Source organism: Notothenia rossii, assembly GCF_949606895.1.
Source record: "Notothenia rossii genome assembly, chromosome: 6".
Classification (NCBI taxonomy): domain Eukaryota; kingdom Metazoa; phylum Chordata; class Actinopteri; order Perciformes; family Nototheniidae; genus Notothenia; species Notothenia rossii.
In genome coordinates this window covers 28,360,509-28,388,464 of record NC_136909.1, presented here as the reverse complement: position 1 = coordinate 28,388,464, position 27,956 = coordinate 28,360,509, and the positions used below count along the sequence as shown (strand labels likewise).

The 27,956-nt window shown below is 41.5% G+C and overlaps 2 protein-coding genes across 8 annotated transcripts; one reads left to right on the top strand and one right to left on the bottom strand.

The window, feature by feature from the left end:
* Positions 1–12,014, top strand: LOC307043263 (uncharacterized protein). Its single transcript, XM_079687609.1, has 18 exons — positions 1–1,606; positions 1,702–1,853; positions 1,945–2,098; positions 2,795–2,987; positions 3,179–3,273; positions 3,810–3,996; positions 4,542–4,639; positions 4,732–4,885; positions 5,285–5,403; positions 5,850–6,017; positions 6,170–6,283; positions 6,556–6,608; positions 6,885–7,002; positions 7,339–8,614; positions 8,737–8,948; positions 9,571–9,640; positions 9,735–9,936; positions 10,528–12,014. Exons 1-18 carry the CDS (start codon positions 1,462–1,464, stop codon positions 11,023–11,025), a joined length of 4,008 nt encoding a protein of 1,335 aa, XP_079543735.1. The 5' UTR covers positions 1–1,461; the 3' UTR covers positions 11,026–12,014.
* On the bottom strand, positions 1,672–27,835 carry LOC307043264 (uncharacterized protein). 7 transcript variants are annotated; one of them, XM_079687614.1, is made up of 4 exons: positions 25,720–27,835; positions 5,834–5,952; positions 2,788–2,995; positions 1,672–1,807 (listed from the first exon to the last, which is right to left on the bottom strand). In XM_079687614.1, the coding sequence occupies exon 1, from the start codon at positions 27,700–27,702 to the stop codon at positions 26,473–26,475; it is 1,230 nt and encodes a 409-aa protein (XP_079543740.1). In that variant the 5' UTR covers positions 27,703–27,835; the 3' UTR covers positions 1,672–1,807; positions 2,788–2,995; positions 5,834–5,952; positions 25,720–26,472. The 7 variants fall into 7 exon arrangements, with proteins under 7 accessions (XP_079543740.1, XP_079543737.1, XP_079543742.1 ...); XM_079687611.1 differs by having other exon boundaries at positions 2,788–2,955; XM_079687613.1 differs by having other exon boundaries at positions 1,709–1,811; positions 2,788–2,955.
* Positions 27,836–27,956: the final 121 nt, after the last annotated feature.

The following is a 27,956-nucleotide window of genomic DNA, read 5'->3' as shown; positions in this document are numbered from 1 at the left end:
ATGTGATGCTATTGTGGTTATGATACAAATACAATCATACAATTCTAATATAAAGGTGCCGTAGATTACATTGTCTAAGGACCAAATAACATTGCGGATGTAAGCCATTTATTTGTTGATATCATAAAAACAATTGTGACTTTGTGTAACATCTAACAAATATCTATATTTAAGCTCGTAAGGCTACATTTAAGTTACATTACGACAACCAGATTTCAACTCCAAGTGACTTTCAGACATTAGTGAAAAACGAACCTTGAACCTTCTTCTCATGCAATTATTTAGTTGCACTGGACTGAAGATTTATTTCCATCATCTTTTTTTAGGTATTTTAGTTTATGCCCAACAATATGTGCACAATTTTAGAACCCATATTTGTTTTTTCTTCTTCTGATTTCTTTCTCCAAAATGTGGTTAAAAGTGTACGTTTTATAATAAAAAAATCAGCTAAACCTGTTAAACTGATGCATTTGAAAGCACACCAAATCAATTTTCCTTTATCCTTTATTGATCCACTTGATATCAAAAATTGTGTTTGGCATATTTACCTTTAATTTTCCCTCATATTTTCTTACAAATTCAGCATTGCTTTATCAAAATGTATGGCATGTTCAAACAATGAAGGATCAGGCCTTACATGGCATTATTGAGGATCATGAAAGCCTATGTGATCAGACGGGTAGCTCTCCTTGCAGAGGGCCAATAACTGATCTTCATAGTACAAAGCTCCGCAGCCTCTTTTCATGTCACTTTCATTGAGTGGAGGGCCACAGTGCGAGCTCTATAAAGTGGCTGGGCCCATTCAAGGGACTAAAGAGGACAAAGCTGAGCTTGCTGCGGTGCAACAGACTCACAACCAAAATAGGAATTAAGCCAAAGGGAAAAAGAGGGAGGGGGGATTTAAGAACTAGAGAGACAGAGAGAGAGACATTTTAAATAAATCTGTTGAATTCATTTGCTAGAAGATGATCAAAAGTGATCTATGCAAACGGCATCTTCAGTGGTGTTGAAGGGCAGCTTTTGTGTAGGAAGTGGTAGTAGTGCAGTGAAAAATGTGAGATGTCATATTAATGAAGAATATATCCATCCTATATTCCTATAACGCTGCTGACTTAAAATCGCTGTGTTGAAACTGTTGGAATATCTCCCCAGACTCAAATATGTTATGGTGGCTTCGTCTCATGCTATTATTAAATGTACATGACACTGTTTTTCACTTTTTTTAATAAGTATAATAATAAGTGTCCTTTAACATTTTACACTATGCATAAATAACAATTTATTTCTAAAACTATTAGCTTTTTCTGTCTAATTAAAATAACCTTTGGGGTAGATATTTAGCATGTTAAATACCTGATTAACGCTAGATCAAACGCCAGTCTACATCAAAATCCATGAAAGCAGAGTTTCAACAGAGTTCAAATGTAACACATCTACAATACGCCCCAGCTGACACCATGGATGAAGCTGTGTGGAGGTTTCCTCATGCCTCTCCGACAGATCTGCAGTAGGATGCAGATCTGTGTCTCCATCTGGACGCTCCCACAGATGACTTCCCACCTCTGCTTACTCATCCTGTCCAGCTTTGCTGTCTCATCTGAACTGGGTGAGTCTTTGTCCTTTTTTTTATTTTAAGACAATCCAACATCACACATTTATATGCTCATATGTTAACATTATTATTTATCCTGTGTGTTCCAGGTTTGGAGGATGTTTTCTTCAGTCCGCAGGTCCAGACGGTCAGAGAAGGAGTGGGAGTTTTCTTTCAGTGTGTGTCAGGAGAAAGTTCTCCTCCTGCTAGCCTCACCTGGCTCAAAGACGGGGCGTTAGTCACAAAAGGGAGACACATTCAGGTGAGCACTGATTTGAAGAGCAACGAATAACACTTACCTGTAGTTTTATTGAACTTTCTGACCCAAATGTATCATAACTGTACATGTTTAGGGGGAATATGGAGGTGGTAAACAGAAGAAGACCTCAGGCACTCTGCATCTTTTCAACGTCACATTAGAGGATGAAGGGCTATACATTTGTGTAACGCACAATCCTTTACTGAACATCAGCAAGAAGAGCAAGCCGGCTCAACTAACTGTGCAGGGTGAGTCCTTTATATTTACATGTTTTAGTTTATACACATGTTCTACTATTGAACATATTTCTTCAAACTATTAGGAAGCCTGACAAATGATCTGTTCCCAAATTAAAGATTTGTATTCTATTTTTAAAAAGTATTTCATACAATCATTCAACCTTTATTTACTTGAGAAAGATCAAGAAGGGTGACCTTCATTTACAATGCCATAATGTCAATTACAAAAACGAAGATAAAAGGTTTAAGATACATTTTTTAAATGTCCAAATAGTACAAGTACATTGATTTCACGGAGGTGCTGTATTCTGTTACAGGAGTAAGGCGTACGAAATTAAAAGCATTTTTTTTTCTTGTTCAAGCTCGTGAAACATGAAGTAAGAGTGTGTCTGGTGTTGACGGAGCAATTCTGAACAGTTATACGGTATTCTTCCATATGAGTGTCAGATCTCTCTTGGACAGAAGACCATCCAACTCTATCACATACAATACAATGATGTGTACAAAAGAGATCACTGGTAATACATCTTATGACAGGGTGATTGACTGAGTCTCGATGTTTAAAGATGGAGAGGTTGTGTGCCTATAACAACCTTTTTCCTACAAACCAAACCATGGGCAGCATTTCCACACCTGGTGCTACATTAAATGAGATATTTGAATATATTATCTGTTATCTCAAAGCATTGTAACTCTACCTTGCAGGGGTCCCTAGAAGGCTGCAGTTCATCCACGGCCCAGACAGCATCACCGTTGTTATGGGAACAGAGGTCTCCATGCACTGCGCTGTCCGCGGCTTCCCTGTTCCCATGGTGCACTGGTTCAAAGACGGCTGCCTCCTGTCCAACTGCTCGTCCTCGTTCAGCCTGCAGAACAATGGACAGCTGCTCACATTCAGGTCCAGCACTGCACGGGACGAGAGGAATATTAATGCTTTATTGTGAAATTGTAATGATGAGAAAAGAACCATGCACTATAAAAATGTAGCATTGAGTTTTGCTCATGAATATGTTTAATATAAAACCTATAATTCCACACGGTGTGGAGCTTTTGTACTGCTGACTGAATTTATGTCTGTGTTGTGTGCAGTAACGTGACCCGGGAGCACGAGGGCTCGTATCACTGTGAAGTGTCAAACCACAAAGAGACCATCAAGTCGCAGCCTGCCTTCCTGCTGACCGCCGGTACTGTGCACCACATCTGTAGTAAACTGTTTCATTTTAATTCACTATTTTTATTACGAGTGAATAATATTTACTGCTCGGACATGAACTGCTGTGTCAAGTAAAATAACAGTGTGGCTGATTTAACTTGTAGTTTCTATCTAAAACTACACTTAATTGTTCATCTGTTATCTGAGAATAAACATAATGTAAACATTTCTTGTATTAGCCTTGGTTTTTGTGTAGTAGCCAAGTAGAAAAAGAACACACATCTGAAACAATAAAAACACTACGTGGTTAAATGGTTTTACAGAAATATAAAAGTATCTATTATAGTATAATTAATATATTCCATGTTGTTTTCAACTGTTTACTGATTGTTTTACCTATTTTACAATATGGCTCTTCTTAGACTCTTTTGTACAGTTATATCAAACAACAACTACTCACGAAACATGACTCTTGATGCCTTAGTTGTAACGGCGAGACAGGGATTAGTGCATACGCGGCAGGATTGAAACACTAATTTCTAAGGGACACACATGTTGTGTTTCTAGATATGGAATGGAGTTTCGTCCAGCAGCCTGTAAACAAGACGGTAAAGAGGGGAGAAAATGTTACAGTCACCTGCAGACCCCCATACAGCCGACCAGCAGCACAGGTGGCCTGGTTCAAAAACAGCCAGCTTCTCTCTCCTAAAGGCCATCAGACCATGCTGCCCAGTGGAGACCTCTTCTTCTACAGGTGTGTGTGTGTGTGTGTGTGTGTGTGTGTGTGTGTGTGTGTGTGTGTGTGTGTGTGTGTGTGTGTGTGTGTGTGTGTGTGTGTGTGTGTGTGTGTGTGTGTGTGTGTGTGTGTGTGTGTGTGTGTGTGTGTGTGTGTGTGTGTGTGTGTGTGTGTGTGTGTGTGTGTGTGTGTGTGTGTGTGTGTGTGTGCATATACTTATAGTGTTTTTAAAGACATGCCTTATGCACGGAAAAGACTGAAACGTTGACTTAAATTAAATGTATTAAGTCAACAGATTTCACATAACCGTATTAGGCTCGTTGAAAGCAACAATATCACGTTTAAATTCAAATAGGATTGCTTCAACTAACCTAATACAGTGACATTTGTTGACATAATACATTTAATTAAAGTCATAGTTTACGTGTTTTCAGTGCGTGCAGTTTATGTCTGTACATTGGTGTACTGTAACATAACCGTATGCAATATTTGTGCTCATATTATAACTAAATGTCAGGCTTGAAACGTTTCTAAAAGTGTATGTCTTGATTTTTTCTCTGTAGTGTCCAGGAGGATGACAGTGGGAGCTACTTCTGCAGAGCCTCCAACATCCACCTTCAAAGATTTCTCACCTCTAGAAGAGCGACCCTGTCTGTGCTGGGTGGGTAATTTAAAAAAAGCCCCCAAACTGTGCATCTGGAAGCTGAACTTGTTGTGTGTGTAATAACAATCATTCTTTTCTGTTCCTGGCAGCCCCTCCATCAGTCAAACTGCGCCCCCAGGTGTTGACGGTGCCTGTGGGGGCTCGCGTGGTGCTGGAGTGTGACGTGTCCGGTCATCCTCCACCCTCCATCAGCTGGGTGAAGAGAGGCCACTCCAAGCAGACTGGAGGGAAAATCGTTTTTGGGTACGTCAATGTGTTTTTGTTGAAAAGCAAAAAATGGTTCATAATATTTTCGGTATTTTATAATTTGAGGATGAAGAACTCAGATGTTCATCTTTTTGTGTTGCAAGCTTTAAAAAAATATGTTTTTGCTGTGGTACAATTGATTTAAAGTGCTTGGGTTTGATCAGCAACCATTTAGAAATAATTGATTGAAGGTACAGTATAAAGTACTTGAAATTACATATACTTAAAGGGATACTTCACCTGCAAATTTACTATTTGTACATCAATCAATCATTGTTACCTTTGATTCTTGAGGCAACTGTGTTATTCTTTCATACCATCACTATTAACAAAGAATCCAAATACTTAGAAAAGTCTAAATGAAGTGAAATGACTATTGACATATTTCTCATACAGATTGAGAAATGCCACACTGTACATCAATTCAGCGCGGAGCTACGATGAAGGAGCGTATGTGTGCGAGGCCTCCAACACTCTGGGCCACAGCCGCAACACAGCAATGCTGAAAGTGGCTGGTAATCTTAACATAAACTGAAATGCATTGTATTGTGTCGACTACTCCTCAAAATCAATAGCTGAAGTCCAGGTCAAGTCAGGACTGTCAAAACTTACTTTTTTTGCATAAATGTTCCAAAATTTCCTAAAACTCTTGAGGTAGGATTGAAAAAAAAACTTGAATACAGACTCCAATAAAGTTATCACTTTAAATCTTGTAGTCAATTTGGTCAATTCAAAGTTGTATGCACAATTCACAGTATAGAGTCTATTGCTACTGAGTAAAGTCTGTTTTTTTCTCTATGATTGTATTAGAGGAATACCTGTTAAAGAGTCTTTTAAGGGGTAAAATTCAAATACATGACATTTCTCAACATTATATTATATTCACAATACTTTTAAGAAAAATATTTGATATTGCTTCATGTGTAAAAAAGTGTATTGCCTTACATTTTTCTCATCCCAGTGAGTCCCATCATAGTGAACTTCATAGATCGGGTTAGCTGCAGGATCGGGGGGGCAGTGGACCTGTCCTGCATGGCTGTTGGGCTTCAGCCCATCAAGTACAGCTGGACCCAGGGCAGAGCAGAGACATATTCAGACATAAGCCCCACTGAGGACAGACACATTGATGGTGAGTGAAAGTAAAGGTTAGAGGCACTTTGCCATTATTTCCATCAGGTGGGAAGCAAACATCCTTGGAATAATCTCAGATTTCTTAAATGGATTTGACTTTGTTTGAGCTCTCTGTGATTCATTTTACTTTATATCTTGTGGTCCAAGCAGAAGATGGAACTCTGCATATTTCAAATGTGCAGTATTCTGACGTCGGGGAATATTTCTGTACTGCTGAAAACCGAGCCGGACGACATCAGAGACGCAGCATCCTCGCTGTCACAGGTGTGTCAACAGAATGTCACTGTTTCTTCTTCAATTGCAGTGTGAAAATACCTCATAAAACTAAAAACACAACTTAGATATTTTAACTTTGAAGTACTTACTCTCTATATAGTTATACGCCAATGTTGCTTTCTTACTTTGTCATTTTAAAGTACTAAAGTACCTTTAGTTGTCAAGGCATTGGATATGAATTTTTTGTTTTATTGGAAGAAACAGTGCATATGAAATACTTAATTCTCCATGCTGTCTTTAATGCTGTCCTCTGTCTTAAGCTGAACATCGTCCAGCTGATAGAGGCAAACAGACAAGACTGGTTTTGTTTGCTGTGAGTAACCAGGAAATTGTCAAATCTCTGCTGATTGTGTGTGACACTGTTTGGCTCCAAAATGAATGTGAGAACTCTATGTCCAGTTTTCATTCGTGGCAACTATGAAATATTCTTAAATGTGCGTGCTCTTTTCATTTTGTGAATTTTCATCACTTCTCTGATATTTGTGTCATCATGATACATGCTAATTCGTTTTTTCGTTGCTCAGTTCATGTCTGATAGCATCAATGTGTTGTGCCAGTCCTGAAACTAAGAGTCTTTCATATTTTCTAGAGCACCAAAACAAGCAAAGACCTGCCAGTGTCCCAATCCAGTGACTCTATGGCTGAGCAACATCTTGGGACAACCCATAATCCACATGTGCAGGCACAGTGGCAACATGAGGCCGCATGTATGGAAAAATACTTCTATGGGTTATGACAACATTCTTATAGTCAGGAAATTGCTGAGATCTTGCACAGGATAAAATAAAGGCCAATATTGAAATGGCCACCCAGGGTAGCCAAGCAAATATTATGTTTTTATGTGAAACTTGATTTAGTTACAGCGTTGATGCTAAATATTGCGAACAATTGATTGTATTTAGTAGAAATGTAGAAGTATAGAATGTATTAGTGATAGTTCTGGTCGTTTGGCAGTTTTACATATCTTAAAAGTTATTTTTCTTTTGTTTTTCAAATTTTAGTAAAACATATTTTTCCTGTCAACTTTTTTGTTTTATTTCCAGGCTCCTTACCCCACTGTGATGCTAAAACAAACAGAGCACCTTCTTCGCCTCCACTCGTAAAGGGAGCAGTGGCCGAGCTAAAGATGCCATCCCGATCACTTGGCTGGTTTTTACAGCACAACCCAAATCATCCAACAACCAGTCCAACTCAGTCGTTAGTCACACAGATGCAGCCTCCTATGTTGCTACCCCCTCCACATCCCAACTTCCAGTCAGTAGATATCTACTCCCCCCTGCAGCATACTAGAGCTCCTCTTATGATTTCAAATAGTGAACCACCAATAACACTCAGCCAGACATCAGTTGCCGCCAACAAAGCTTTGGGTAAAACTTTGAAATATCTACTTACTGAAAGTCAGTTCCATTTGAGAGTAACATCACCACATACACAATTTCAGCAGCAAGTCAGTGACAAATTGTTGATAAAACCTGATCCTCAGGGCTCTAACATCCATGCTATGTCTATAGCCAGTCATATCATACAGCCCTTTACTGAGACGTCCAACCTTTCATTGGGTGAACCCTTTGGCTTTCTCAAAAAGGATTCATATTCATTGACTAGAACAGAGAGTTCTGTAACCTCAGCTAAGATGACCCATTCTGGTTCAGTTACTCAGTCTTCTGCTTCAAAAGCTGAGTTGCGCCAAACAAAAACACACAAAATGACTACCAAAAGTAAAATATACTCACTCTACCATGAGCCAACCTCAACTCACATTTCTCAAACCAAACCCCAGCACCACAGTCTACATTTACACCAGAAAACAGATCTGCAGCCATCACCAGCCATCTCACAAATATCTGAATCCGACACACGGCAAACATTTACTCCAAGTCTTTTTCCGAAGTACCATCTTGAGCTATGGACTATCCCACATTATCTACCTGTCTCACAACCTCCAACTTCTCTGTTCACAAAGCCTCAACAAAACCCAATTCACACTCAGTCAACTTCAACCATGTCTCTGCTTGCTCATTCGTCTCCAACACAACATCCACTGCTCCACTCACAATCTCCTCTGGCACAGACTGAAACTTTTACACTCCAAAACAAAAAACACACTTCAATCTCAACCATCCATCAAACCTCAGATCCTTCAACGCTGGAAACTAAGATTCCTGTTGTCCATCAGGTCAACATGTCTGACCAGGTACAGCTGAATACCAGCCAGCAAGGTGACCCAGTTCAGTCGAATAAATCTGGCAATAACTCAGAACTTACAGAGTGGCTGAAAAGGAACACCTCCCAATCACCTATGACCAGCAATGACCCCAGGTAGATCAACATGTGTGAGCTATGTGTGAGGCGTGATGGGTTTAGTGAAGATGAAGTTGTACAAAGTTTTTCTTTTTAAAAACATGAAGATATCATGATGTTTCTGTTTTTTTACACTCCAGAGTAACACAGCAGTCTCCATCATGGCTGCCTGTGCTGGAGAAACATGACATCCCCATCGTTGTGGGAGTGGGTGTATCTCTGGCCTTCATCTTCATCACTGTTACCTTCTATGCAGTGGTCCAGAAGAATGAAGCTGCACCAACCGTCCGAGCAGGTCAGAGATCCTCAGATGCATCAAATGTCAGCACACCTAATTCACATTCTGATCATGGTAAACTTCAGAAAAATCTTTATTCTTCAAAAGACAGTATCACATTTTGGGAAATGAACTTATTTGCTTTAGGGTGGAGATTAAGATATAACATTGATACCACTATCATGTCTATTAATAAGGTGAATTATATTACCAATAACGACTGTTTACAGGTTTTGGGATATATATCTAAAAAGAAAGTTGTATAAGTATTTATTTGTGCCAGATAAATAATAATGTGCAACTTTGATAAGTAAACTGTATGTTAGCCTCCTTATCTCTTATATTTCTGCCTGTGGCTACAGCTCGAAGCTACATTAGCCATTTACTAGCTAGAACTCCAGATCTTTTTAGAACTGTTGGCTGTCCAGTTGCATTGTTGGTAATGTTGGCAACAGGTTACTGTAAAATAGAGAGTCTCAAATAGTATATTAGCTGCTTTTCTAAATGTGTGGAATGCTCAGCAGCCTGGAAACTTAGCTGAGTTTTGCACAAAGACTGAAAACAGGAGGAAACAGCCTGACTCTGCCTCAAAGTAAAAATTCTGAGTGGTGTCAATTTTTCTCTCCACCAAAAAGCAAATAAAACATGTTGGCCAAAATGCCAAACTATTCCTTTACATTTTGAATGTCTTTGGCAGCTCAGAGGAATCTAGGTATCCCCATAAGACACACTGAATGTCGTGCTGAAGGACGTTCGTATGAAAACAGGTATCTGCATTATTTCACAGGAATAGAAATACATGAGCGTGGCCTTGCAAGTGATCTCTTTAACTGTTTGTAAGAATGTTGTTTTTATGCTCAGAGCTTTTGAAGATGATGACTGTGTGACAGTGATTGAGCAGAGCCCTAACACATCAGACACCCGAGCCCTTCCTCCAGGCCTGAGCCTAGTCACGGTGAAGATGGAGCCCACATTTGAGGATCTTCAGGAGGACACACAGCCTGCCCTGGATGATTACTCAGTCACTGTAGAAACTTACCCTGAGCCCATTCTCGACACAAAGGTTTGATTAATAGAAACACATGAAAACCTGTCCAGGGAAATTCTTTCTCCGACTTGAAATTTAGGATGACTTGGAATCCACAGATTGAACAAATAATGTAGCGCTGTGGTAGTTCAGAAAATAAAGTGTGAAAAATCTCCTTAAGGTTAAAAAATAAATAACAACGAAGGGATTAGAAAGAAGTGAGGTTACCAGACATAATAGCCCATTGCCCATCTTTGCATGCAAATAGATTAGGTTAGCATACCACATCCAAATATCAGACTACCCTCTAAGCAACCAAGTTGCATTGTGGGTAATGTAAGCATAATATTAGGAAGTACATGAAGACTTTATGTAATACAAAATATGATGTCTGCAAACTATTTTGAACTGAAATGTTTTTTTTTCTTAACTGTCCATCATGAGATTGTTGAAGAAATTAAAAGCTAAATTCATTTCAAGATAACCACTGCAGTGACCTTCTCTTGTTCTACATTTGCCTCTCAAGTTTGAGGACTGCATAGCTTTCGACATCTCGCGGTGCCAAAATGTTACCTTATAGTTAATTCAATTAGTTAAATGTGCATTATCGTCGTTATACTATTTCAGATTGATCCCTCTCTGGAGGAGGAGAAGCGCAGCAGTTTGTCCCAGCCCAGCATCCAGCTGCAGTGTGCTGAGGACTGGACCAGTAGCAGAGGAGATAACCGCTGCAGCCCATGCCACAATGTCCTGCCTCCCCCATCGTCTTTACCCTCCCATTCACCTTCCCCCTCTCCACCATCAAGGCATCAGGAGGGCCTGCGCTCCTCATTAACCCTTCAAAGTGCTGAGGCAGGTGGAGCGCCCATCCACCACAGCCTCAGCATCTCACATGGCAACCACCCCCTGCTTCTTTCTCACCAAGTCTCCCTTGGCCTCACTACAGTGGCAGTAGATGTCCATTTTTACCCAGCAGCCACTGCTTCCGTGGCAGTAGGCACTAGCACTCATATCAATTCAGTCTCAAACTCCATTTCAGTGGCTACACCACCACTGTTCACTTCTCCGTTTGTAAGCAGTCAGGAGAATGACCAAACAGCTGCCAGAATTCAACAGTTTAAGTAGCAATTAGAACTTAGAAAATACTTTTCTTTTGTTCAAGAGGAATTTACAGGATCCAGGAGGTGCATAGCTATGTTTAGCAAAAAGACTGGATGCTACAAGAAAAACCTACCACTCTGTCAGGGTTTATAATGCACTTACTAATCCATATTAAAACATGATGCAACACCTTTGTTGGATGTGTTCAACTAAGCGAGTAAGGGAGTCGTAGCTTCACAATTTATTGTGCAAAAATGTATTTATGTTTATCCATTAACCTGACAAATCTGTACAGTGCCTCTACTGCTCCTGACTGTTTACCAAGAGATGTGTTAAGATTGCAAGATCCTCGATTAAAAAAAACAGTGCTTGTTTTCTGTTTTTGTACAGATTAAGTTAAAATCTGGATCCATCATGTTACGTTCTTACCACTAGCTGTTTTCTACCTGCCTTTAGTCTTTATGCTAAGCTTACTGGCTCCCGGCTTTAGCTTTAAACAAAGGCTAGTGGTATGAATTTTCTCATCTAACTGAAATGTTTCTCAAAATGTTAAACTCTTCCTAGTCTAACTAGTATAACATTGTCTGTATAGAAATTTGAATATTTCTGTAAATATGTTGTAAACATATCTTTAGCACAGCACCTTCTGCTTTACTCCTGTGGTTACAATATTTATTATGGGACTGTGGAGCAGGTGACTTCTGAAAACAGCTACTAGTTGCTTATATTTTACTGCTGAAACATGAAGGAGAAAAATCTCAATGTTAAGTAATGATTTTAATATTAGCTGTGTAGGAATCACATGTTTTATTCTGATTTATAGAGGGTTATTGGTTATGGTTTACAAACAGTAAGGCCTAAATTTGTGTGCACAGTATTGACTTATTCAGTGAAACAGCCAAGGATACTTTGTTACAAAATAAATGTTTCTTGTTTCAGTGACCTGCTTAATTTATTTTATCAAACTACTTGACTGTTAAGACCTTTTTGAAACCAAAGCAGCATGGGGCTGTATCAATAAACATTTAAAATATACAACTAAAGTATTTTGTGATATTATTGCCTGTACCTCAAGCATGGCCCGTGGACCTTATATTTGACATTCAGGAAAATAATGTCAGTTGCTGCTCCTTAATCTAAATAGAGCAAGATTAAACTTTCTGAGACTATGAATACACTTTCATAAAGGCAGTATGAAAAGTGATTTGTTTCCTTATTGCTTCAACAGATCAGTCAGTGCATACATTTAGAAACTCACTAAACACTAAACTCTATCTAAATGATAGTAGTTTAGTTCATACTTTTGAAGTTTATTTTTATATAAGATTAAATCATGCTGTTGTTGCCATCTAGCAGCTGGAATACTAAAATTAAGTGAGCACGCTACACATGCAACAATCTTAAAATGTCACCCAAAGTGGTCAGTGCAACCATACTTTTGCTGCTTTCAATGGATTACTGGTTCAGCTAGACATGCAATACATATTATATTATACCGTAAAAAATGATCTTGCCCTATATAACTTTATGACAATTCACAAAATACAGTGTATTTAAGTTAGATTTGTCTTCACAAAACGTAAAGGACAGTTATCTGTTGTTTGTTACTGTACCAGAAATGCATGCTCTACGGTACAGGGTGTTCAGCATGGCTGCCAGCATGACATGGCAGTTTTGCTTCCCTGCATTTCCACTGCAGCGCGTATGGATGCTCCGACCGTCCACACTCACAATAACGGCCTATACAGACATAAATAAACCAGCGACTGTATTCGCCGTGACGCAGACGGTCTGTAGTTTGTACTTGTTTAACTTTTGTGTAGTTTCTGGACAGATATGAGGAGCTGTGAGCTCTGAGGGCTAACAGCTAACGGCTGATGTTGGTTTCGTGTTTCGCATTGAAGATGACGTCACGGCTCCGCCTACACTGCGTTACTATGGTTACTACCCCAGTTCCTAAACTGTAATGGAAACGCAGCATAAAGAGCCTGGCCTACCAAGGCCCAACTATACCGTACTAAGCCGCGCGAGGCCCTGCAGTGGAAATGCGCCATTATAGTCACATACTGTATGCCGAAGTGTTATTTTAAACAACACATTAAGTTGACGAAGCACTTGAGTCAAATGTAATTAAAGTCAGATCCACTCGTGTCTTAGATGGGGCAGTGATATCATAAACCTGTTAATGTACGCATTCAAACACTCGGTCGTTTTTTGTAACCAGCTGTTCTGTATTCACCTTGCAGGTGCAGCTATCTTGCTTTATCCTGGATTGAGTGTTTAAGTCATGGATGTTTAAAGTTTAACTTCTTCATATTTGTCTATTATAGTTCACTTTTCATTCATGAAGTATGACGCTGCGCTGTCACAACCCAGTCTCATGGCATTCCGTGTTCACCAACACGATTTTTAATCTATTGATTCGTGTTCACCAACACGATTTTCTCCTTTTTTTCGTGTTGCACAGCACGATTTTAAAAGCAATGTATTTCTACTGGTAATGTGTTTCGTACCTGCAGCACGTATTTTTCTCCGGTCGGGTCGTGGAAGACCGGAAGCTGTGTGGTTCATAAAAACATGTTCTTACTCAATATCAAGCCACAATTATTGCTTTTATTTTAAATCGTATAATTTCTGACTTTTGTTTCCGTCTGTGAGGAAAATAAATGGGGCTCACTCAGAGCCTCAGAATACTGAAATCTGTATTTTTAAATCTTTTTTTCCTTCTAATTTGTTATTCTTTTCAAAATAACACACTGTTATTTACTCACCAATAACACACAATTATCCTTGCTTTTATTTATTGGTTTAATTCCATAATCTCTGGCTTTTTTGGTGTCCGTCAGGAACTGAATTTCAAAATAAAAATAACCGGAAACAGACGTAGGCCTCTAGGAGTTTAGGATGGTTTAAGACACTACACTACCCATAATCCCCAGCTATCGTTTAGGACTACAGTCCCCGTGATTAATCTTCAAGCGCTGGGATTGGATGTTGGAGTGGCAGTGCGCCAAGGTTACGCCGAGCGTCAAACAGCTGTTTGAAATGGAAAAAAACCACGCCAGACTATCCAAAACTGGAATCGAACGCCCCCCCCCCCAGAACTACACATTCTGGCTATTGTGTTTCGCAAAATGTTCCATGGGACGTCTCTACTGAACGTTTTCGTTTTTCCCACAATTAGAAGTTGCCAGTATTAAACACATTGGTGTTATCAAATGTAAAACATATAATTAATAAATGGGTGAAAATCGCTTGTGTCCATAATGCGCAGCATTAATATATACCCACATGACAGCTCATTGTTACTTTGTAATTCTACTCCACAATTCAGAGGTTAACCTGATTGCGAAGTGCCAACAATCAGGAGAGATATTTGATAGTTGGTGCTTGAGAAGACTAAACATTTATCTGCACTTGACATGAATGGAAACGAGTAATAAAGTATATTCATTACTCGTTATTCTCTACTAATAGTTCATTAAAGACTGTATAATGGCTATTTTGCACATCCCTTTCAAGATTTCAAGATTTTCAAAGGTTATTGACATATCATATACAAAACTACGGTGTATGCAATGAATGAAAATCTTGGGTCACAGGTTCCTCAACAGCACATTACAAGACATCTATCAACATGGGCTTGTACCTCCACCATTAAACTGTCATATTCTGCACATTTCTTATACTATCTACATACATAAGAGTATAATTCATATGTATGATATCAGTTAAAATAAGTGCTTCAACATAGTTAACATTGCAGGAAAGCAATATATTAGAGGTTAAGTACTTTGTCAGGCTTAATATTTATCTGTAGATACCCCCAAAGTTTTTTTCTTATTTGAAAGAGGACCTTAATCTAAAGTATTATTTAATGTTTAAATAAAGGTTAATTCGTTTTTCTGTTTTGCACATCCTCCTATTAATTTCTTTGTACATCTGGCACTAAACTGTTTTATTGTAGAGATCACTTACAGTATCTTCTTGATTTTTTATATTCTATATTTCTATCACAGACCTTCTACTTTCCCCCTATGAAAGTATGTACTCTTAATATTTTTTTAATCAAATATAACACATAAAAACAATAATTGAATAACGTGCTTTAACCACTAGGCGGTGCACACAAGGTACACACAGCTATAATAACTTTGTATTATCAGTGTAGGACACTTATGTATGTACAACATTTGAAGATGTGTAGTTTTTTACATGTTTTCACATAATATTATAGCATATTGCTATACTATTTCAGACTCAGTATTTACATTCTTATATTCAAAGAAAATCAAAGTCCTTTTATATCAGCTGTGCACCGTTATGGTGTAAATATAACTACGAATCTACGAATTAGATCAAATATAAAAGTCAGCCGAATTAAGGTTGATACTGCAAGGAGACGTATTGTGTGAAGAGAAATTGAAGATGTTGTTTAATTTTTGATATATTTATGATCCACGTTAAGTATTCAGTTTCGGCGGCATTTCTTCCAGTTTTGCCAAAGGTCTTCTCATCAGGGCTCTATAAATAAAGAAATACGGCAGATCTGTAATATGTAATGTAGCCGAACCGTGTATTACAATGCCGTTATGTGATGACTTTCAAAGAGAAAAGCAAGAACACTCGGAATTAAGTATTATTTTATTCTTTTAAAATGTTTTCGCGATTTCATATCATATAAACACCAAATCCCAGCATGCATTGCGGCTAAAACATCCAATCGGCGAGCTTAAACCATAGCTGAGGATCTTGGGTAAGCGCTCGAAATGCCTACGTCTGTTTCCGGTTATTTTTATTTTGAAATTCAGTTCCTGAAGGACGCCAACAAAGCCCGAGATTATGGAATCAAACCAATAAATAAAAGCAAGGATAATTGTGTGTTATTGGTGAGTAAATAACAGTGTGTTATTTTGAAAAGAATAACAAATTAGAAGGAAAAAAAGATTGAAAAAATACAGATTTCAGTGTTCTGAGGCTCTGAGCCTCATTTATTTTTCCTCAGAGAAAAGGAAACAAAAGTCCGAAATTATACGATTTAAAATAAAAGCAATAATTGTGGCTTGATATTGAGTAAGAACATGTTTTTATGAACCACACAGCTTCCGGTCTTCCACGACCCGACCGGAGAAAAAGACGTGCTGCAGGTACGAAACACATTACCAGTAGAAATACATTGCTTTTAAAATCGTGCTGTGCAACACGAAAAAAAGGGGAAAATCGTGTTGGTGAACACGAATCAATAGATTAAAAATCGTGTTGGTGAACACGAAATGCCATGAGACTGGGTTGGCTGTCAGTATGCTTGTCCATGTTTGTGATTGGTCAAATGTTGCTCACCCCGTCCCTTTGTGTGAACGTGCTCTCGGCCGGACAGAGAAACCCTGGGTTGATTTACCGAGTTGATAACCAGCGTCGTAGGCATACTTGCCAACCCTCCCGATTTCCGCGGGAGACTCTCGATTTCATTGCCGTCTCCCGGTTTCCTCCCGGGGTCATATTTCTCCCGCATTTCTCCCGATTTCTGACAAAATCAGATTTACTCACGACTGTTTCCACTCTGACTTTAATACAGGTACACCATTGTTTGGTTTCCATGGTAGCGCGTCTCTTTAGTAGCACGCACAACTGAAAGTCTGAGAGGGTGTTCAGCATGGTGAGGAAGATAGTGACAGAAAACAGAACAAGAATGGACAACTCTACCCTCTGCTCACTCCTTTCCTGTAAAATACAGGTCCCCTCTGCGAGGCTCCGGCGCTAACAGTTCTAACAGCTTGAAATGCTCCCAATTTCTGAGGTCTCAAGTTTGGCAAGTATGGTCGTAGGACCGCTAAGCGGGATCTCGCTTGTTAGGGTTAGTTAAGCCAGATAACTCAGAGATATCCAGGGTCTGTTGAACTGGCTTCGTAGTACAGGCCACTGATCGATTAGGCTAAGCTAACATGTAGCTGCTCCCTCTACACTCACAACAACTTCATACAGACATAAATAAAGCAGCTGTATTCGCCATATAGGAAACACACATTCAAAACGTTTTTGCCTGCCGTTTTTGTGTACACATACACAAGCATTCATGAATAGTTTGGAAAGTGACACTGTACCTTAATAATATAAAAGATTGTATTGAGAGTGGAGGTGTCCTGAGATTAGCTCCATGGACCTGTCAGCTCCGGACAGCGCAAATGCACACATGAAGCGCTACGTCATGAATGCAATAAATCATACCCTCGTTGGGGCGAGCTCATGTGATTGGCTTAGAAGGGAGGAGACATCTGATTGGCTATTAGATAAAAAAAATTACAAGTACGAATCGGGTGACCGTCAGGGGAGTCTCAAAAAACCCAAACATGAATGCACAGCGAACAATGCACAGAAAGTGTTTTGTGTTGCAGGTTCAGAGGTTTTAAACGGAAAACAAATATGTGTGGATCAAAAATACACATTTAAAACTTTTTTCAGTGTTTTGATTTCATTTACATGTATATGAAACGGAACACATTTGTGTGTGCATTGAAAAACACAAGTGTGAATCCGGAAATACAAGTCTGACTCCTTTTGTGGATCATGAAATACAAGTGTGAATCCTTCTGTGTGCATGTGTGTATTATGAGACTGTTCTGAGCCCATATGTTTCGAACAATCAACAATGCTCGCTAAGGAGAGAGAGTAAAAGCTTTCTCGAAGGTTCGTTTTGCTTTCTTACAACGTCACGTTAATGTTAACTTAAAGAGCAACTTGCAGGTTTTTTTTTTTCTACATTTATGCTTAAACTTGCTTGAAAATTACAATTAAAAAAGTGACTGCAGGATTTGATATGTTTTACGAGACATAAGAGCAGGAATTCAGAGGGAAATGAGCAATTTTGAGCTTTGCTCTTAAAAACGGCTTTTTTTTAAGGTCATACGTCAAACGCGTCATATTACATCACAAAGGGGACACATCTCAGCTCTCTGACCGCGGGAATAGTTAGTAGTTGCGTTGATGTCAGGATTATTATATCATGTCACGTTTCTATGTCTAGGTTTGGGTGTTTTGCTGTTCTCCCTTTTATGTTTTCCTCTTGGTTTATTGGCCCTGTCTCAGGTCGACTATTTTAATTTCCTCACTCCTCGATCCTCGGTCTCACCGGAAGTTGATTTGTCTGCGCCATCTTGAGTACCGTCCCATGGCTCTTATTACTGCCGGAGGACCGAGGATTGAGGAGCGATAATGGAGGAGCGATAATCGAGGAACCACCAGTCCACCCTCCGATGAAATCCTCAGATACTCGCCCCGCCCCCTTACTGTGTATCGCTCACTGATTGGACGATGCAGTGCATGCACTGATCTCATGCTTCTTGTTCTTGACATGAGAGCAGTACCCCAGCGGAGTGAAGAAAATAAATGAAACTCACTCCTCAGTTTAAACTGTGTTTTGTTTCAATTCATGTATCATTTAGTTACACATATGTGATATATCTGAACAACAAAGTGGTCAAAAATCATTTTATTCGTTTATTAGAAACATTTTCATGATCGCTTTTTTCGTTTTATATTTTCATTTACTGTCATTTCCATTCAGTCAGTCATTAAGTGCTATTAAAATGTTAATGTGCTACATATCCACACAAACAAACAAAGTGTGCAATCCAATGAATGTTAATCTAACTGGGTTTTGATAGATAATATATATATTTTTCTTCTCTCAATTATTTTATTTCTATTGTGCACTCTAATCAATATTAATCAAACTATTGTTCGTTTATACATTTTAAGAATGGCGTTTATCTTTTTTGAGAATGAGTTCTTATTTGATTTTATTTATTGGGGTCTAGAACAGATGATACAAATGTTTGTGTCAGTAAATGTGTGGCAGGGGTGTTTGTGAAAATAACGGGGACAGAGCTGCTGTCAGACGAACAGCTGTGCGGCGTCTTTTTTTCCCGCTGCTGGAGAGGACGCTGGCGTTGACTGTTCGCCGCTTCTCCGCCTCTGTCACCCTCTATCACCCTCGACTACCATTCGTTCTTCAATCTTTCGAATTGGACCACTGCCCTGCATTTACACATCTTTAATGCAATGCACATTGTTTTTAAATTTTTATTTTATTTTTATTTTTATTTTTTTACTTATTTTGGACTTCTGCCTCCGTTGCTGGCTGTAGCCGGCTGCCCTCACGTAGCCATCAACGTGCCGAGTGCTATTGCTATCTGCTACATTGCCTACTTTCTGTCTCCGTCCCACGCAACAACCGTGGACTCTCTCTGCCTCCTGCCTTCATCTCTGGGGTGCATCTGTCCCGTCCCGCTGCTCACATCCTCCTGCCATGTCGTGGATCTTCCTCGTCTCCACAACAATCCTCCACCTCTGTGAACCTAGCTAGCCCGCTAGCTGCTATCTGCTGCTATCTGCTGCTAGCTGCTATCGCTGCCATCACACTGCTCCCAGCCATTCCGCCTGTCATCATGCTGAAATACTCCATCTCACAGCTGCTGTCATTGACCAACTCCTCCACTCCGTCTTCCATCTCAGTCATCAGACATCTTGGACTCCTTCGTCGACCCCACTACATTCACCGAAGCACCCGCCGCAGTTTTGTTTACCTTCAGCACGGACAATCCATTGCATCCATCTGCTCCACGCAACGCACTGTTGCACACCTGACGCGTCATCAGAACGCAACTCCTACTGCTTCTCTTACACTCTCCCCCGCTCACCTACACTCCCAGCTGCACGGAATACCTGGAGCGGATCCCACTCCCCTCCGCCTTCCAACACATATAACAAGCCATTTCTCCCCACCATCAAGCCCCCCTCCTCTGCTCCACTGCCCCCCCTCTCATGCCCACCCCCGCGCTGCTAACCTAGACAACCTCATACCTCTCCAGCCTGCCACCACCCCTACAACCCCCCACTTGACTAATTTTGCCCTTCTAAATATACGGTCACTCAACAATAAAGCCCACATCCTTCACGAACTCATCCTGGACAAATCCATTGACTTCCTTCTGCTCACTGAAACCTGGCAACAACCCAATGACTTCTTCTCGCTTAATCAAACATCCCCCCCTGGTTTTAATTACATCACTAAACCCCGCCCCTCACGCCGTGGTGGTGGGCTGGCTGTCATCTACAACCAGAACATCCGGACTACAGAACTCACCCTCCCCTCAGTACCATCCTTCGAATTTCTCGCCTTCAAAACCCCTCCCTCACTGACAGTTATCCTCATTTACCGCCCCCCTAAACCACACCTCTCCTTACTCTCTGATCTCACTGAACTCCTAACCATTGCTTCATCCCTCTCCCCACGTCTGTTACTCCTCGGCGACCTTAACATCCAAATGGACTCCACCACCTGCAAACACGCTTCTGAATTTTCCTCCCTTCTGGACAATTTCTCATTTACACAACATGTCACCTACCCCACCCACGATAAAGGACACATCCTTGACCTTGTCTGTTCCACCAACCTCACAGTACTCGACCTCCACCCCTGCCCCTTTCCCCTCTCTGACCACAAACTCATACAGTTCACCACCGCCTCCCCCGTCCGCCGCCCCCCCCCCATCCAGGAACATCACTTTCCGTAATTTACGCTCTGCTGATCCCCAGCACCTCTCCGACCTGCTATCCTCTACTCTCCCCCTGGACTCGAACCTCAGCTCACCCGATGATCAGCTCAACCACCTTAATTCAACCCTACTCGCCTCCCTCAATAGCTTGGCCCCCCTCAAAAGGAAAAATGTCACTTTTAAAACCTCCTCACCCTTCTTCACCCCTGCACTCCGTAAACTGAAGCAAACCGGCCGCCAGCTTGAACGCCTAACCATGAAATCATCCCTCATAGTTCACCATGATTCCTACAAACTCCATCTCACTACCTACAGAGACGCCCTCAATGCCGCAAAATCTGCTTACCTCTCCACCATCTTCATCGACCCCTCCTGTAACCCCAGGAGCCTCTTCTTCACCGTCAACAAGCTCCTCAAACCCCGTGCTGACACCCTCTCTTCCTCCACTTCCACAGCAGTTCATTCCTCCAGTTTTTCTCTGACAAAATCACTGCCATTAATCACTCCCTATCCGCTGCATCTGACACACAAACATCTCCCCCAACATCCACCGCCACAATTCCTCCCTCCATCTCCCTTGACCTTCTGAGCCCTCCTCCCCACGGCATTCTCTCCCAGTTCACTCTGGTTACCCCCCCTGAAATACTCCAACTGATCAGCTCCTCCAAACCCACAACCTGCTCGCTTGACCCTCTACCCACCCCTCTTCTGAAGTCCTGCCTCCCCGTCCTTTGCCCCTACATTGTCAACCTTTTCAACTCCTCCCTGTCCCAAGGAACCGTTCCCTCTGCCTTCAAAACTGCTGCTGTCACTCCCATCCTCAAGAAACCCGGTCTGGATCCCTCCTCCCTCAGTAATTACCGCCCCATCTCCAACCTCCCCTTTCTCTCTAAAACAATAGAACGCATCATCTCCAAACAACTCCACCGCCATCTCCAAAAAAAACCTTCAGTCTGGTTTTCATCCTCACCACAGCACAGAAACGGCACTCATCAAAGTCCTCAATTCCCTCCTCACCTCTGCTGACACCGGTTCCCTCAACATCCTCATCCTCCTTGACCTGAGTGCAGCCTTCGATACCGTGAGCCACACCATCCTGCTTACCCGACTCCGGGATATCGGTATCGAAGGTACTGCACTCAGGTGGCTCCAGTCCTACCTCTCCGACAGATCCCACTTCATCTCCCTCAACAATCACTCCTCTACCACAGCTTCAGTCACCCAAGGTGTTCCCCAAGGTTCAGTACTCGGCCCCCTCCTCTTCATCATCTACATCCTCCCCCTTGGTCAGATTCTCCGCCATCACAACCTGGACTTTCACTGCTATGCTGACGACACACAGATCTACCTCAGCACCAAATCCCCCCACAACCCCCCTCTCACACACATCGAATCCTGTCTGACTGCAATAAAATCCTGGATGCAACACAACTTCCTCAAACTCAACAGCAATAAAACTGAACTCCTCCTCATCGGCTCCAAATCCACCCTCAGCAAAACCCCCAACCTGACACTCACCATCGATGGCACCCCTGTTTCCCCCTCCACCCAGGCACGCAACCTTGGCGTGATATTCGACCCCACCCTCTCCCTCGACCCCCACATCCGCCAAGTTGTAAAAATCTAATTTTTCCACCTCCGCAATATCGCCAAACTCCGTCCCTCTCTCACCCGCCCCGCAGCTGAGCGACTCATTCACGCCTTCATCTCCTCCCGCCTTGACTATTGCAACTCACTCCTCTTCTGCATCAGCACAACATCCCTCAACAGACTCCAGCGTGTCCAGAACGCAGCCGCCAGACTCCTCACCCACACCAAATCATGGCATCACATCACCCCGGTCCTCAAAGAACTCCACTGGCTTCCCGTCTCACACCGCATTCACTACAAACTCCTGGTCCTCACCTATAAAGCCCTCCACCATCTGGCCCCCCCCTACCTCACTGACCTCCTCATCCTCTACCATCCACCCCAGTCCCTCAGATCCACCTCAGCCGGTTTGCTCTCAATCCCCAAGGCCAAACTCCGGAGCTTCGGAGACAGAGCCTTCTCTGTGGCAGCCCCGAAGCTCTGGAACTCCCTCCCCCAAGACCTCTGTGAGTCTGATTCCCTCACCCTGTTCCAGTCCCGTCTCAAAACCCACCTCTTCAACTCTGCTTATCCTTAAAGTCCTTATCTTGCGTAATTTACTGTAGCTGAAAGATCATAGAACTGTTTCAAAATGCATTAACTTGTTGGGTCTTATTCCAGTAACACGTGATATAGATCGAATATCGTTTCCTATTTGCTGTAAATCACTTGTTAATATCGGGAAAATGGGTCAAATTCAGAGGTATCCAGAAAAGTCTGGATTCAAACTTGCCGCTGCTTGGTGCTGTGTCGTGACGTCACGTGTGGTTCCGTGAATCCTGGTGAGTTCAGCCCGTCCCAGCATCACACAGTGTAATAAATACACTTGAAGAGTGTATTTATTCATTTATTTATACTTGCGAGGGGGGTTGGCCTTTGAAGGTCATTTCTAGCTATTTCTCAATAGTTGGCACATGGTCTATAGTGCTAGAAGATGTAAACAAAATTCATTATTGATTGATATTATAACATATGAATAGCTCTACCAATCTGTGTTGCCGACTCGAGCTGGTGCTGGCGAGGGCGGAGTGACTTCCATGTTTTCAGCTGAGGCCGGTGGTGCACATTCGCGTTTTGCTGGCTCGAACCTATACGGTTCTAGGCCTCTTATTTCTGGTGTAAAAGGCGGCAGAGATCGTTCAGATTCATCGTCACTGCTCGCATCGTCCACACCAAATAATTGTTCTGTCAAATTGTGCCAAATACCCGCGCTATTAGCTTTTTCTGATGCGTAAACATCAACAATATTTGACGCCATTTTTCGTTGTGAACTCTCGCTGGCTGCGCGCATTGGCTGTCGATCCGGACGGCAGCAGGGAGCCAGACAGCGGCAGCCGGGAACCACACGTGACGTCACGAAATGGCCTGCTTCCAGAAGCAAAGTTTTTTTATTGGACCTAATATTTTTCCTTTTTTTACATATTATTCAGTATGAAATAAAGAAACATACATTGACTATCTGTTGCATAAACCCCCCAGAAATCAACTGCCAAAAAAAGTTTTTAATGTAAGATAAGGACTTTAAACCCGCCCCTCCCCCCTCTGACCCAACATCCTCCTGACTGCTTTTCTGTTTTTGTTTTGTTTTTTGTTTTTGTTTGTGTTTTTGTTCTTGTTTTGTTTGTCGACCTGACTCATAATGTAAAGCGTCTTTGGGTCTAGAAAAGCGCTATATAAATCCCATTTATTATTATTATTATTATCACAAACGGACGTCGCTTCACGTGACGCTCCGGAGGAAAGGACGTCCCATTGCTCTTAAAACTCATTTCCCTGCTTCTCGTGGTTTCCTTGCGTCCCTCCATGCTTCCCTGGAGGGAGGGACTAAACACAGGGAAACGACACAAGTGAGGGAAGCAATGATTTAATTTAACCGACCTGAGACGGGGCCATTGTCTGGTCCTTTTCCCTGTGTTTTTCCTGTTTGTCGTTAGTTTTCCCTGGTGTGTCTAATTTCCTGATTGTTTTCACCTGTCACTCCTTGTGTGTCTCCTGTGCTCATCAGTGTCAGCCCCGCCCCTGATTGTTCCCACCTGTGTCTTGTTACCCTGTGTTTAAATTCCCCTGTCTCCCAGTGTTCAGTGTCAGTTCGTCTTGTCTATTGTCATGGTAAGGTCTATGCTCCTGGTACTCTGGAAAGGTTTTTGATTCCTCACTGCGTGAGCGCATTCATTTTTTGTTCTCTGTTTTTTGTCATCTCGACTAGAGTTTTGGTGGTTACCTTTTTGTTCATATTTTGCTGTCCATGGAAAAATAAAGTATCTTACAATACTTTACCTCTGTCTCCCTGTCTGCAATTGGGTACAACATCCTAAGTGCCTGAGTTCTTAACAGTTGAGCAGTTGTGTTGAGCGGTTGTGTTTCAGTGAGCTGGTATTTTTCGGTAGTTTTACATTGTATTTCACCATTTGTAATCATAGTGCAGTATTGTGTTTGTGCAGGTTGCAAAAATGCCAGCCTGTCAGGACAAACGTTTATCAGGAAACCATATATTACATCTCTCTCCCCCCCTTCGCTCTCTTGTTTCCCATTTGTACGTCTCACGTGCGGAGGCTTTTTTGATGCGGAAGTAAAAATGTCTTACAAAAACGATGCCACATGTCACTGTAGTGTATATTTTTTTGAAAATCTAGTGTATACATCATTTTCCTACACATTTATTCACAGGTGTCTTTAACCTGGAAGTTGCTCTTTAACCTTAAGTTTGCCATGAGGCTATAGCTGCCTTAGCTAACAACAGTTAGCAGCTAACATTTTCTGCAGTTTGTGTTTCCACTGAAAAACGTGATGTAGTTATTTAAGGGTAAGTTAAATAAATGTTATCTAAGTAGAAAGAGTTAAGTTTTGTTTAAAATTGTCAATGTAGCCTAATGCACGTTAAAGGTTTTGTGTTGAACATGAAGTTAACTTCCTGTAGCTCACCAAAGGTTAGCATGTTAAGCTGTACTGTGTGTTAACCTACCTGAAATTGTAGGGACAGTTTTTTTCTACTCAATGATACTGGGGTGGGCGATACCACAAAATCTGTATTCGATCCGATACCAAGTATTTCAGGACCAGTATCACCGATATCGAAAGCGTCTTATGGACATCCAGGAAAAAGGTGAGATTCTAATCTATTTCAATGCCAAAAGCAAGTTAGTGTTTTTAACTTTTTTTAAATGATTTTTTTGTGGAATTTCAGTTTTATTGGATAGTAGAGATCTACTGGAACCTAACACCAGAGAGAGAGGGAGGAGATGATATGCAGCAAAAGGCCCAGCCGGATGGTTGCTGCTCCGTGTGGAACGTGTTCTATCAGGTAAAGCAATTTGGTACCCAGTTAGTTATGGTATTGAGTTTGAATTTAGCCTTTGGAAGGTAATTTCCAACAGTGCATTGTAAAGACCCTTCTGATCAGAGCCTTTCCTAAATAGTGGTAAGTTGTTTTACAGTTCAGTGTGTTTTGTTTGTTGGTCTATTAATGAACTGACTCGTGCTCCATGCTTAACTGTTAGCCAAGTTTTTTAATGAAGCTCTTGTTCGGGTCCCTTACCGTACATCTGTATTCAAACATAGGTCACAACTATGTGGCGACACCTTGTGGTAGGAGTGTCTAGTTGGCTGTCCAACTTATTGAACTCCAAACTCGCATTTGCTCTTGTTAAGCTTGAGTCCATACTTGTGTATGCGCTCCAGCACCTTTTTCAGCCTCTCATTGTGTTCTTGTAGTGTAGAGCCCCACACAATGATGTCGTCAACATATGCTCGAACACCATCCAGCCCCTCAATGATGTGCTCCATCGCTCTATGAAATATTTCGGATGCTGAGATGATCCCAAAGGGCAGTCTGAGGAAGCAATATCTGCCGAATGGTGTATTAAAGGTGCAATATTTGGTGCTGCTTTCATCCAGTTTCAGCTGCCAAAAGCCTTGAGACGCATCAAGCTTTGTGAAGAAGCTGGCACCAGCCATTTCACTTGTGATTTCCTCACGCTTGGGTATCTGATAATGTTCACGCTTGATGTTTTCATTATGATCTTTTGGGTCCATGCACACTCTTAAATCACCACTTGTCTTCTTTACACAGACCATCGAGTTAACCCAGTCTGTTGGCTCCTCAACTTTTTTTATCACTCCGAGCATTGTCATTCTGTCGAGCTCTTTCTTTAAGCGATCTCTGAGTGGCGCTGGAACTCTTCTTGCAGCATGCACAACTGGCTGTGCATTTTCTTTGAGCTGGATTTTGTATGTGAAGGGCAACACACCAAAACCCTTAAATACATCTGCATAACTCTGTACTATACAATCAATAGTCAATTGGTGTACTCACAGTTGTGTTGATGCAATACACTCTCTTGACAAGTTCCACATTTTCACATGCTTTATCACTCAGCAGTAAATCAAGTCCATCAGCGACAACAGAGAAAAGTAGGTGGTGCACTTTACCTTTTGAGGTTACCTTTAATATGCACACGCCCAAACTGTTGATTTTCTGTCCATTATAATCTTTTAGTGCCTGTGTTCTTTTTTTAATTTGTGGCTTATCTTTCATTGCCTTGATGTCAGACAGGCTCATCAGGTTTGCTTTTGCACCAGTATCCAGTTTCATAGTTATTATTGTCCCGTTAATCATCAGTGGAGCTATCCATTTGTCTTCTCTGATTGAATTAACCTCTTTTTGCTCAGTTTCACAGTTCACCATGCCAACAAAAAATGTCTCACTTAAATCATCGTCTTCCACTATGTTTACAGACTTCCCTTTCTTCCTCTCATTTCCTTTTGAAGAGGAACTTGCAAAGCAAAAGTTTTGGTCCTGGCAATTAGAGCATTGCTTACCAAATGCCGGACACTGTCGTGGTTTGTGCTTCGAGCCGCAGCGCTTACAGCTGAATGTCCCTTCTTCCGACCGCTGTGTAGGCCGCGTCTTTGCGCGCCATTTGCCTTGGCTGGAGACCGCACCAACTGCTGCGCCATCACTCACGTTAGCCGCTCCCGCCATCTCGCTGAAAGTCCTGTCGTGCATTTGGGACAGCTCGCTTGCATGGCAGATTTTTATAGCTGCTTCACATGTCAGCTCCGTTTCCCTTAGCAGCCTTTCTCTGATCTTTTTATCCTCCACGCCAAAAACGATCTGGTCCCGTATCATGGAGTCCCTCAGCGTAGCAAAGTTGCATGAATGTGCTTTTAGCTTCAGGTCAGTCAGAAAGCTATCAAAAGGCTCATGCTGCTGCACACGTGAACGGAATACATATCTCTCGTATGTTTCGTTCTTTCTGGGAGAGCAGTGGGCATCAAATTTGTCGAGCACTTTATCCAGTTTGTCTTTATCAGCCTGCTCTTCATACACAAAAGTATTGTACACTTCTATCGCCTGTGGGCCTGCTATAGTTAGCAGTAGCGCTACCTTCCTAGCATCCGGCTTAGTTTCCAGTCCCATGGCCGTGATATAAAGCTGGAACTGCTGCTTGAAGGTCCGCCAGTTGCTGTCGACATTTCCCGAAAGTGTTAGCGTCTCCGGTGGCTTTAATGAATCCATGTCGCTTGTCACAACTCCTATCTTAATGTGTTTTTATTTTACTTCATAATTTACTCCTGGTACCATGTTTTGTTTGTTGGTCTATTAATGTACTGACTCGTGCTCCATGCTTAAGTGTTAACCACATTTTTTAATGAAGCTTTTGTTCGGGTCCCTTACCGTACATCTGTATTCAAACATAGGTCACAACTATGTGGCGACACCTTGTGGTAGGAGTATGTATCTATCTAATCAACACACAGTGTGCGTTAATT